This window comes from Mus pahari, chromosome 6 (assembly GCF_900095145.1).
Source record: "Mus pahari chromosome 6, PAHARI_EIJ_v1.1, whole genome shotgun sequence".
Classification (NCBI taxonomy): Eukaryota; Metazoa; Chordata; class Mammalia; order Rodentia; family Muridae; genus Mus; species Mus pahari.
This window is the reverse complement of record NC_034595.1, coordinates 38,833,536-38,845,585: the sequence shown is the minus strand read 5'-3', so window position 1 is coordinate 38,845,585 and position 12,050 is coordinate 38,833,536. Positions and strand designations below refer to the sequence as shown.

The window sequence follows — 12,050 nt, the reverse complement described above, 5'->3', positions numbered from 1 at the left end:
GTATCTGGAGAATATCATCCTTAGTGAGGTAACCCAATCACAAAAGAAGTCACTAGATATGCACTCACTGATAAGCGGATATTAGCCCAGAAACTCAGAATACCCAAGATACATTTTGCAAAACACAAGAAAACCAAGAAGCTTTAATCCCAGCACTTGGGAGGCAGAGGCAGATGGATTTCTGAGTTCGAGACCAGCCTGGTCTACAGAGTGAGTTCCAGGACAGCCAAAGCTATAAAGAGAAACCCTGTCTCGAAAAACCAAAAACTAAAAGCAAAACCAAAACAAAACAACCCCCCCCAAAAAAACCCAAAACATTATGTTTAAAAGGGGAAAGAAGCAAGTGGGAACTGGGGTATAGCTTAATGGTATAGCAGTTGCTTTGCATGCATAGGGCCCTGGGTTCAATCCCCAGCACGTGGAAAAAAAAAAAAAAAAAAAAACTAAGGTGGAATGGGACAAGAGATTACCTATTGCATACACACAGATTGCTGTTCATGCTATGAGCACAGCCATTTAAAGAGCCAGCCAGCAATCTTTCAGGGTTAGGCTGGAAAGTCTTCCAAGTGATCGCTTGCTTTAAGGGGACATGAGGACCCAGAAAGATTCCAAAGCAGCAATGACCCAGAGCTAGCCAGTCAGCAGGCTCTCCCCACTGTCCCACCCAGGGTTCACCTCCAACTTGGCCATTCACATATGATACCTAAGAACTGGGAATGCCATCACACTGTGATGGGTTTTGTTTGTGTTTTTTTGTTTGTTTGTTTGTTTTTTAGCTATTTTTGGAGGGAAAGAACAGCAACTTAGAGTCTCTTTTAGAATGCTGGGAAACATAACTCACTTGTGGGGGGTGCTTGGTTGTTTGTGGTAGGATCTCAGGTAGCTCAGGCTGGCCTTGAACTTAGGTAATCAAGGATGGATGACCTTAAACTCCTGTCCTCTCACTCTCACCTACCAAGCACTGCAATTACAGGTACATTACAACATGCCCACAGCTATCTATCACACATCTTAACCTTTACTCCAGTGTATCTTTGTCGACTGAATGCCTATTAATATCCCTTGCTTCTGCCAAGTGCAACTATGACTGGCAAGCTGTCCATTACATGACTCTGTAGATTCATATTCCCGCAGGCAAGGAATACTGCTGACACACATAAACGTGTTCATGTGATATTCATGAAGGCCTGAGTTCATTACTACACCTGTATTATTATTTATTATTTGTTAAGCTTTTAAGAAGGGTTTCATAGTGTAGGAGTAGCCTGGGCTAGTCTCAAACCACAGCAATCTCCTGCTTCAGTCTTCTAAATGCTGGAATTAAAGGCATTTCCCACAATTCTGCATTATTTTTAAGTTCACATATAAGCGCCACTCCAAGCTCTATTTTGATATATGCTCCAAACTAACACCAAAAATCACATTTTTTTTAAACTTCTGAGCCTATCTGCCAAGGCTTGATGGTTACGACTATTCCTTTTAAAGACATCAATATATGGAAAGGAAAAGCCCAAATTAGAGGGTGACCGTTCTCAAAACAAAAAGAGGAAGGAATACCAAAATAAATACGGAAAGACAAATGAGTTACGGCTAAAGACAGACTCTGTGGCTCCATCTCTACTGAGAAACGAGCTCTCCTTCAAAACGATTTGGGTCTCTAAAGTCGTAGGACAGTTCAGACAAAGGAAGCTTGTTTTAAGTTCATTTCTGGGTTATCCCTTGAAGATTTGATTTGCTCTCTCACTACAGACATTTTTAAACCACAACTTCAAAATGCATTAATTGTTTCCTTTAAGAGTTCCTTATTCTGGGGATTCCTACCCAGCATTTGTTTCAAAATCATCTCAAGAACACACTGTGCTCTTGCTCGTCCTTGTGCATTAGAATGAGCCTTTCCTGTGGAATGGGGGAGTCTGAACAAAAGGCATGAGTGGGGGCCTTGCTGAGCATAGGTTCAGGAGCAGCCCAGGATGCTAAGTGCATTCCCATTGTGTGCAGGATCCCTAGTCCTCCACTGCCCAGTCCCACTCCTGCCTGTGGGGTAGTCAAATATCCTGGTTTGCCAGGAACTCAGTGGGTCTTCCAGGGCACAGGACTTCCAGTTGTAAAAAAATCAAGAAAATTGGGCAGGAGAGATGTTTGATGTCACACCCAAGGACCTGAATTGTATCCCTAAACCCAAATGGTAGAAGGAGAGAACTGACTCCCACAAGCTGCACTTTGACTTCCACAAGTACACAATCGCAGACGCGCACACACAGACACAGACACACACACAGAAAGAGGGAGCGAGGGAGGGAGGGAGGGAGGGAGGGAGGGAGAGAGAGAGAGAGAGAGAGAGAGAGAGAGAGAGAGAGAGAGAGAGAGAGAGAGAGAGAGAGAGAGAGAGAGAGAGAGAGTCCCTCTTCTGGTCTCCACGGTCACTGCACACACATGTGTACACACATGGAAGCAAACATCCATACACATAAAAGGAAACGTAAAGAAATTAAAATAAGCAAATAGAAATGTTTTTAAAGTCAGGCAGTGGTGGTGCATGCCTTTAATCTCAGCACTTGGGAGGCAGAGCCAGGCAGATTTCTGAGTTCGAGGCCAGACTGGTCTACAGAGTGAGTTCCAGGACAGCCAGGACTACACAGAGAAACCCTGTCTCGAAAAACCAAAAACCAAAAACCAACCAAACAAAAAACAAACAAACAAACAAAAAAACAACAAAAAAAGTTTTTAAAAATAATTTAAAATTTCAAGCAAAATACTTAGGATAAGTTTATTCAGATACCAGTCCCACAATGCACACCTCAATGCAGTCGTCTAACAACAACTCAGCAGCTTGTGTGTGCCACTATCATGAACCCCAATGACCAGCGACTATTTCCAGATCTGGTTTCTGTGACAGGCGCACAGCAGCAAATGCTTGGGCAGGCCTCCAGCCCGGCATATTCTGTCCATCAGATAGGGAGACCCAAACTTGAACACAGAAAGAAAGCTTAGCTTTCCTTTTTGTGATAGTTGAGTACAGAGTAGGAGATAAGAGGCTGATTTTATGCACGTATTTCATTTTTTTCTGTGCCTATTAATTTCTGTTTTCCAAGTCACTGGCCAGCAACAGAGCCTTCAAAGGCCAGACCCAGTGATCACAAAGCAGGCTCTCCTTTTCTCCGAAGCAGCCTATGTGGTAGGAGCCAGACATGTTGGCTCACACCCGTAAGCTCAGCCCTTGGGATGCTGAGGCAGGATTTTTGTGAGTCCAAAGCCAGTCTGAGTTACAAAGCCAGTTCTAGGCCACCTTGGGGTATAACGTGAGACTCTGTCTTAAAAAGCAAAACAAACAAACCTACATCATTCAACCCAGGGAAGGTTCTATGTAGAAAAAAATAGTATCCTAGACCTACAAGTGACCGGAAGGAGTTAAGTTCTTTTTGTTTCCTGAAACAATGTAGCTAGCCTCGGCTGCCCTGCAACGGTGCTATTTAGAGCAGGCTAGCTTAGACCTCTCAGAAACTTGCCTGCGTCTGCCTCCTGAGAGTTAGGAATGAAGGTGTGTGCTACCACGTTAGGTTTAGGTGATGACTCCTTGGAAGAGAGACGCTCGTTCTTGTCTGAAGCCAAGGATGATAAGAGGGCCTCGGGCCACAGTGAGAGAGTGGAAGGAAGCTGTGTTCTCTCTTTAGTAGACCAGGTGGCAATAGTAATCAACATTTACAGTGAACATTTTCTTTTTTTGTTTTGTTTTGTTTTGTTTTCGAGACAGGGTTTCTCTGTGTAGTCCTGGCTGTCCTGGAACTCATTCTGTAGACCAGGCTGGCCTCGAACTCAGAAATCCGCCTGCCTCTGCCTCCCAAGTGCTGGGATTAAAGGCATGCGCCACCACGCCCGGCTTACAGTGAACATTTTCAAGCCAGGCATGACCACCCATGCCTATATTTCCAGCACTTTTGGAGCAGAGGAAAGAGCACCAGGTATGTAATGCCATCCTTAGCTACATAGGGAGTTTGAGCTACATGAGATTTTGTGGGGTTTTGAAAAATCAAAATAAAGTAAATAAATAACAAATAACTGAACACGTTGGCCTGGGCAGGTGTTACATGCTTGCAATCCCAGAATTTTAGAGGCAGAGGCAGGAGGATCATTGAAAGTTTTAGGTCAGGATGTTTTATATTAGCAGGTTCCAGGCCAGTCAGGGTTCCTGACTGGTAAAACTATGTCTGAAAATAAAGACAGAAACAAACAAACAAACAAAAACAGCAAATATTCTCCTCAACGTAACAATCCTCCAATGAGAATCGACAGTTGCAAAGCACTTCTATGTGAGCTAGGCATATAGCTCAGAAGTAGAGTGCTTGTCTTGCGTCCCATTGATGGAAAAAAAAAAAAAAACTATCTGCAGATGTGTGAACATTCTCTGAATCTCTCTTTAAAAGCCAAAATGAAATCTATCAAGCACCCAAAACCATCCCCAGATCTTCATTAGGAAGGACTTAACTAGCTAAGTGAAACATGGCCAATCCGTTATAGGGAGCACTGCCCAGATGTTACCAAGACATCCATCACTCTATACAGCCAGTATGACTATTGGGAGCACAGAGGTCTTTGCCCTCACAGATAGGCACTAGGGAATCCAGGAATGTTAAACATATAGAGTTGTCTCATCAATGGAAGAGATGCAAAACCTGTTTTCCACCTAGAAAGCTAGGAATGGGGTGGCTAGTAGCCAAGGTGACCCTTGTGCTATCTGTGTGCCCAGGGGCTCCCCGAAGTTCCTGCAGCCAGGACCAGAGGGAGCCAATGGCCCAGATGACCCCTGAGCTATCTATTCTACATGACCAAGAGCGTACCAGATCCTCCTCTAGCCCTTCAGATAAGACCTGCAGCCTATCTGTGGAACCCACCTGCATGGAAGAAGTGACATGTACATTGAGAGGAGTTTCTATGTAATTATGTCTCCTTATGCACATGAGATTGTGTTACAGGAAAATTTTTATAAACTGCACTGTACTTAAATATGCCAAAAATAAACTGCCCAGTGTCTTACTCTACAAGTTTGGGTCAAAACCAGCTATAGAGTCATGTTCAACCAGATTTCCTTACAGTTGTGAGCCACCACCATGTGGTTGCTGAGAGTTGAACTCAGAACCTTCGGAAGAGCAGTCGGTGCTCTTAACTGCTGAGCCATCTCTGCAGCCCCTGTTTTTGTTTTTAATTAAGCAAATGCATGTTATTCTGAAAATAAGAAAGTTCCAGTATAGGTAGTTTAAGTTAAGCACTGATTGAACAGTATATATTATGGTAGGCACACAAATATTGGATGCTTACAGTTACAAGAGAACTCTTGGCAGAGTCAAAAAGGCTAAGTTCTAACTCCATCTCTGTCATTTTCATGACTTTGGCAAGTAATATAAACTAAATGGTCCTTGTTGCCCTCCTTTATCTAATGCATACATGGAAAATGATGGTAAAGTACCCAATGTCCGCAAGACACAGCAAACAGCCAAGTGTAGCCAGTAGTTACTGAAGTTGCAGTAACCACCTCTTACCCTGTAAGGCTCATTAAGAAGATTCTAGATCCCGCCCCCACTATCTCCTGCTTTAATTGTTAATTGTTTTATTTTTTTTTCTCAACTCCTTTAACTTTTTTTCTCAAAATTGATAATAATTATCAGTTCCTTACAACATAGATAATCAAGCCAGGCATGGTAGTACACACTGAAACCTTGATACCTTTGAGGGCAGTGTGGGCTACATACTACAGGCCTACAAAGTGAGTTCAGGTCCAGCCTGGAAGATAAGGAGACCCTGTCTTAAATGAGATGAGCAAGGTTGTGCATGCCTTTAATTTTAGCACTCTGGAGGCAGAGGCAGGCAGACCTCTATGAATTTGAGGCCAGCCTGGTCTACATAGTGAGAGCCAGGCCAGCCAGAGCTATGTGGTGCGAGACCCTGTCTCAAAACAAATTAGCAAATGAATAGTGAAACCTGCTATCTTGTTATGAGGACTCTAGGAGATGTGTATCATCAACAACTCATTGACCTTCTCTGCGCATAAGAGAGAAAAAGGCCCAGGAAAGTTCTGTAGTAGCATCAGCAGATTAGCAGAGCCACAGTGAGAGGAAATGGGTTTGTGGGGGCTTACGCTCACCACCCAGCTGACCGGCTATTTCTCTGTGACCCTTCTCCACATTCCAGAGAAAATGTGGTGGCTTATTAATCTCAAGGAAAAAGTTTGCCAGGTAGATGGGCTAGCTCAAGCAGCCACAAACACTATGGCTCCTTTACACAACACTGTTTTGTACTCACTGCACACAGTTCCAGTGGGATTAGACTGAAATGAAGAGGCAGCCAGGCTGTTTGAAAAGCCAAGATAGGAGGACCTCAAGTTTAATCCCAGCCTGGGCTATACAGGAAGAACCTTGTCAGAAAGAGAAAGGTTAAGGGGAGGCGGTAGGAGGGAGGGGAGCAAGGAGGAGGGAAGAAGGAAAGGGAAGGGGTGTCCACTCTTCCCCTTCTCCAGCCCTGGGGGCTTTTCAAGACTGGCTCAGAGCAACTATGCATGAGCTTTGGAGGACTTTTTGACTGGGCCGACCCTGGCTGAGAGCTCTCACACACCACAGGAGACTGCCAGGGGTGTGCAAGATCCTGCCATCACCCTGTCATTCCTTGACTCTGGTGAAACCTTTAGCGTTTCTCAGCGGTTCTCCACTTGTTCCTGCTGGTGGATCTCCTCAGTTACCCCAGCTGCCCCGCTCCAGCCTCTTCTGTTGGTGCCTGTCTATGTTGAGAGCAGCATAAATACCCCACCAGGTTGGATAATAGGGAAAGTGTGGCCACTTCCACTAACTAGATCTTTCCCTGTGTCTCTGAATGTCAAAAGTCTGGTTTCCTTGAGCAACTAAGAAGTGGGTGTGCTGGTGTGGAGGACAACCATGCATTTTAAGCACTGGATGAGGCACGGTGGAGAATACTGGGTCATAGTCGAAGACCTAGCAGCACATGGGCGTGACAGCTCACTGCTCAATAGCCTCATCTTTTCGCCATGGGAATACAAGAGCAATACAAACAAAAACGGGAGTTGGGGGATCAAAAGTAAAGGACAGGGGCATAAAAGGGACTAGAGGTCTATCCAGGCAATAATGCCTGACTCTTGCTGACAGCATCCAGAAATCCGAAAGGGAAAAAAAAATCCTAAATAACAATCTCAAACTCATAATGACTCAAAGAGTTCCTGTTTTCTCTGTTTGAACGGCAAAAAAAGATAAGCCAGAAAAATGACCATGCAAAGTCACATTGGGTACCAGAGTCCTGAGCGATGGGTTAGGGGAAAAAAGCGGAAACATTTCCTCTCCTAGGGACAACCCTTCCCTCTCGCAAAGACCAAAATCCCAGGAATTCTGTAAATTTCTGCTTGTCCATATCTAGGGACCTAGGCAAGTCCAGAAAACCCACCCGTTATCACTCCCAGATTTCACAGTCACCACCAGGAGCTGGCTCAAAACTGGACTCTAAAAGCAACAAGAAAAAGAACTCATAGTAAGTAACTCGATTCTGGACGAAAATAATTCGATCAACATTGTCACAGTTTAGTGAAAAGGACTTGCCGACTTGTGAGAGTGGGCTGGACGTGTCCCGGACTCCCCTTTCCTAGGGAGCCCAAAACAGGTACTCAGGGCAAAAAAAAAAAACCAAAAAAACAAAAAACAAAAACCGCACAATGAGACCCAGGTGCGTCACGCCACAAAGATCCTAGGCAGGAGAAAAGGAGCTGCCCCTGTAAGCTCACGTCCCTAAATGACCCAAACTGGAAAAATGGGTTGATGCGGACCCTTGGCTCCCGGACCACAGGAGCCAAACAAGACAATAGAGCCATAAAGAAGAAAATGACAGGAAGAACTGGAGGAGCTCTGGAAAGGGACCGGAGAGGAGTGCAGAAATGGAGCTGGAAGAAGCGCCTGGAGAAGGGGGCGTGGAGTGACTCTGCCTCGGACGTCCACGGTCATCCACCGCCTGCTTCCAGGCGCTGCAGCCACGGGGACAGCTCCCTCCCTCCGCCCGCCTGCCCCGCCGCTCCCCGCGTCCCGCACCGTGTTGTAGAACTCGGCGATGGCAGGCACGATGGTGTAGTTGTCCTCGCACCAATCTACCTCTGAACTGCCAGCCCGCAGGTGGTCCCACCAGTGCGGGGCGCCCATGGCCGCTCTGGAGCATCGGAGCAGCTTCTCTGCAGCGGAGACCAGCCCGAGCGGCTGCTAGGCACACTGTGCGTCTGTGGCTTTATGCGGTGCGGGACAGCCTCCGGATACGGCGCCTCCCCACGGGCCTCCCAAGCGGAGCTGTGCCCGCCTGCCACCGCCTGGACAGACACGCCCAGGCCCCGCCCCCCGGAGTCCCGGAGCACGGCAGCCACGCCCACCCGGGGCGGGACCTGACAGGCCCTGGCCCCGTAGGGTGGGACGGGGGCCCGGGGTGGAAGCCGGGACCGCAGCCACCAGCTCTCCTGTTCCACCGTGGTTGGTGGCAAAGGTCTTCAGAGTCGCTCTTATCCGCGTGCGTCCAGGTTGTGTAAAGAACGCCAAAGCGGTCCATACCATTTGTAAAAATGTAAAATAAGGAAAAACGCAGAGAGACCCGTATCCCTTTGGACTCCGGGGGAGTTCACAGCAATTTTCTTCACTGCGCTACCGACACCAAGTCTCATGCTTAAGGAATGTTCTTGTGCCTCTTGAAGGCAGAACAGCTTTACCAGACCCAATTCGTTGCTGGCTAGGGTAAAAAGATTCTCAAAGGCTGTAGCAACAGGTTTTCTGGACCCTGCCAAGCATCCTGGGCCACCCACAGCAGGAGAGCGTTTCTGTAGTACTGAATGTTTAGTCGTTTGTGAGTAACAGAAGACTTGGGGAAACCTTCGGCCATACCAACCCACAGAAGATGCAGGTAAGAACACACAAGTGCAGAACATACTACATACATAGTTGTATATAGTACATATAGTATATGAGCTGGGCACTGTTGAGAGAGTGTTCGTTCATATGTCATTCATTAGGTGTCCCCGGTGGCAGCCCGGGCAGCGGGTTCTATTAACCTTTCCACCAGTGTGAATGTTAAAGCTAGTGATCAAGTTCAGGCCAGATGACCTATCGGCTCGTAGTGGTTTTGCACCTGTTAATTATTCTGTAGTTTCTAAATGTAAGTCAGTTTTATGCAGTGCAGGTAAGGTCTTGGAGAAAAAGCATTTTATTCTTTTCGGAGGCAACTCAGGGCCTCCTGCTTGGGAAGTTCCAGGTAAGGACAGTGGCAGAGATGACAGCAATCTCCACTGGTTTGTGTTCTCCTTGCTCAGGCAGGTCTGCCTTACCTCCTTGGCCGGAGCTCCTGTAAGCAATGCAACTGTGTGTCTCAGACACCCACACAGCCAGTGTCTCCATGGAGCTGCCAGTCTCCGCCTCCTGTTTAGGAAATCCAGCTTTTTTCCTTACAGGCCAAACCACTCCTGGGGCCTCATTATCCCACCTTCTGTCCCCTCTCCCATCTCTAGAGCCGGTTCTACCGGAAGGTCTTCTGGAACCCAAGGAGAAGAACATAGACTGTGAGCTCCTTCTAGGGTCAGTTACAGGCTAGCAGGAGAGAGCAGGCCAGAGCCACAAACAAAAAATGCACTGTAAGGGCTCCCTGCACAGTAATGGCTCCTCCACTGTTGTATATTGAACACCAACTGGTCCAGTAGGAGAACTGCTTTCTCATGTGATCATATTTTTCTCCCGATAGCTTAGGCAAAAAATAAGCTGGGAGTAGTGGTGCAAGCTTGTAATCCCAGGAAGAAAAACTATCCATTTCTATCTATCCAATATGATATAAAACAGTTACTATGTGTGACAATTTTCTGAATTTGTGGTCCACGTGATCAAAATGTTTCTTGTTAGTACTGTTACGTTATTTATCATATGCAATATTTTTATTTTTAATTTTTTTTTTTGAGTCAGGGTCTCATGGAGGCCAGGCTGGCCCCCAAAGTGTTAGAATTTATAGGCACATACCACCACATCCAGATTCCTTCTCTCTTTTTAAAATCAGTGTGTATTGTAGTTTTCCAAAGGCTGCGGTGTGATATATGGACACCTAATAGAATTTACACATTCATAGGCATTAGATACCCCAGTTTAAATTCCTAGCGTTGTAAAAAATGTTGATGATAGACCCATATAAATAAAGGGTATACAGGGTCCTCGATACTTTTTAAAAGACTGAATCCTGGGGAAAGGTGAAGGTGTCTGTATGAGTGGACACAGTACTCATGGAGAAAGCTACCCAAGCCTGTTCATGCACAGAGAGTCTAAAAGCAGCCGCCAGGTATAGGCTCTATCACTCTCTGCCTTTACCTTTTAGATAGAGAGTCTTCCTGAACTTTGGGTTTGCATTGTCTTGACTAGACTGGCAGTCAGTGGACCCCAGGGCTGATTCTGCTTCAGTTCTCCTTGGAGCTGGGTTACAGTCATGCACCGATGCGTGACTGTACATGTAGCAGTGTCTTACATGGGATCTGAATTCTGCTCTTCATAATTGCCTGGCATCATAATTGCCTGGCAGGAACTCTTCACCACTGATTCATCTCTTTCCAGCCCCTAGTGTCCTCAACATTTTTAATTTTTTTTCTTTATTTTTATGTGTGTGGGTGTTTTGTTTGCCTACATGTTTGCCTGTCCACTACATGTGTGCAGTGCCCATAGAGATCAGAAGAGGGCACTGGGCCCCTGGAGCTGGAGTTAGACTGTTGTGAGCTGCCATGTGGGTGCTGGGGATTAAACCCAAATCCTCTGGAAGAGCAGCCAGTGCTCTAAACCCCTGAGCCATCTCTCCAGCCCTCTCCTGGAGCACTTATTGTCAGAAACAATTCAGGTTTTAAATCAAAGTCCTTCACTGTGAGAGAGAATAAGCCCTTTTACCTTCTTGGTTCTTATGTAGGGTCTCTGGCTAGATTTAGGATTCCAATCAACACAAAAGCTGATTGGTTGTCAAGAGAAAAACATAAAAGTTTTGTCAATTTCACATGTGGCCAGGGGTCTTCACAAGGGTGAAGCCTGAAGAAATGCTCAAAGAATGATATTTTTGTATTAAGCTACAGTAATAATTTTTGTTGTTGTTGTTGTTTTTGAGACAGGGTTTGTGTAGCCCTGGCTGTCCTGGAACTCACTCTGTAGACCAGGCTGGCCTTGAACTCAGAAATCCGCCTGCCTCTGCCTCCCAAGTGCTGGGATTAAAGGCGTGCACCACCATGCCCAGCCTATAATATTTCTTTTAAAAACAAGGTCTGATGGCCTTAAATTTATAGCGATCTGCCTCCAGTACTAGAATTAAAGACATAAGCCACCATTCCCAGCCCAAGATCGATAACTTTATGTAGGGCGTGGACATAGGGCTGTGGTTCTCAACCTGTGGGTTGCAACCCCTTTGAGAGTTAGTGACCCTTCCACAGAGGTCACCTAAGACCATGCACATATCAGATATTTACATGGAGACTCATAACGGTAGCAAAATTACAGTTATGATGTAGCAAGGAAAATAATTTTATGGTTGGGGATTGCCACATTATGAGGAACTGTATTAAAGGATTAAAGGTCACAGCATTAGGAAGGTTGAGAGCCACTGCTCTAGGGGCTGCCACTAAGAAAAATAAGAGAGAGAAGGATGAAGGCACTAATAGAAGATGGAGCTTGTGCAAAGCGTTTCTTTATTTGAGTTCACATTACCAGACTCTAGTACTGTAAGCAATGTTCTGGTCTTGGCATGCATGGGACAGCCTTCTCCCACCAAAACTTTACTTTTTTTTTTCCTTTCTGTGGTGCTGGGGATAGAATCTAGGACCTCAAGCATGTTAGACACACTCCCTTCTACATTCCTAGCTATCCCTCAAAGAATTCTTACGACTTGCTACATATAGGGGAAAGGCTGACTGGTTCTATGAAAGTACAGAGCCTCAGGCTGGAGAGATGACTCAGTGGTTAAGAGCACCAACTGCTCTTCCAAAGGTCCTGAGTTCAAATCCCAGCAACCACATGGTGGCT

At 45.9% G+C, this 12,050-nt stretch overlaps 1 protein-coding gene across 1 annotated transcript in view; it reads right to left on the bottom strand.

Annotated features, from left to right (window-relative positions):
* Positions 1-8,278, bottom strand: part of Acer2 (alkaline ceramidase 2) — a 52,667-nt gene extending 44,389 nt beyond the window's left edge. Inside the window, exon 1 of the mRNA XM_021200999.2 lies at positions 8,076-8,278. Within this exon, the coding sequence (XP_021056658.1) occupies positions 8,076-8,183 (108 nt within the window). The 5' untranslated portion in view covers positions 8,184-8,278. The remainder of the gene's footprint in view (positions 1-8,075) is intronic.
* Positions 8,279-12,050: the final 3,772 nt, after the last annotated feature.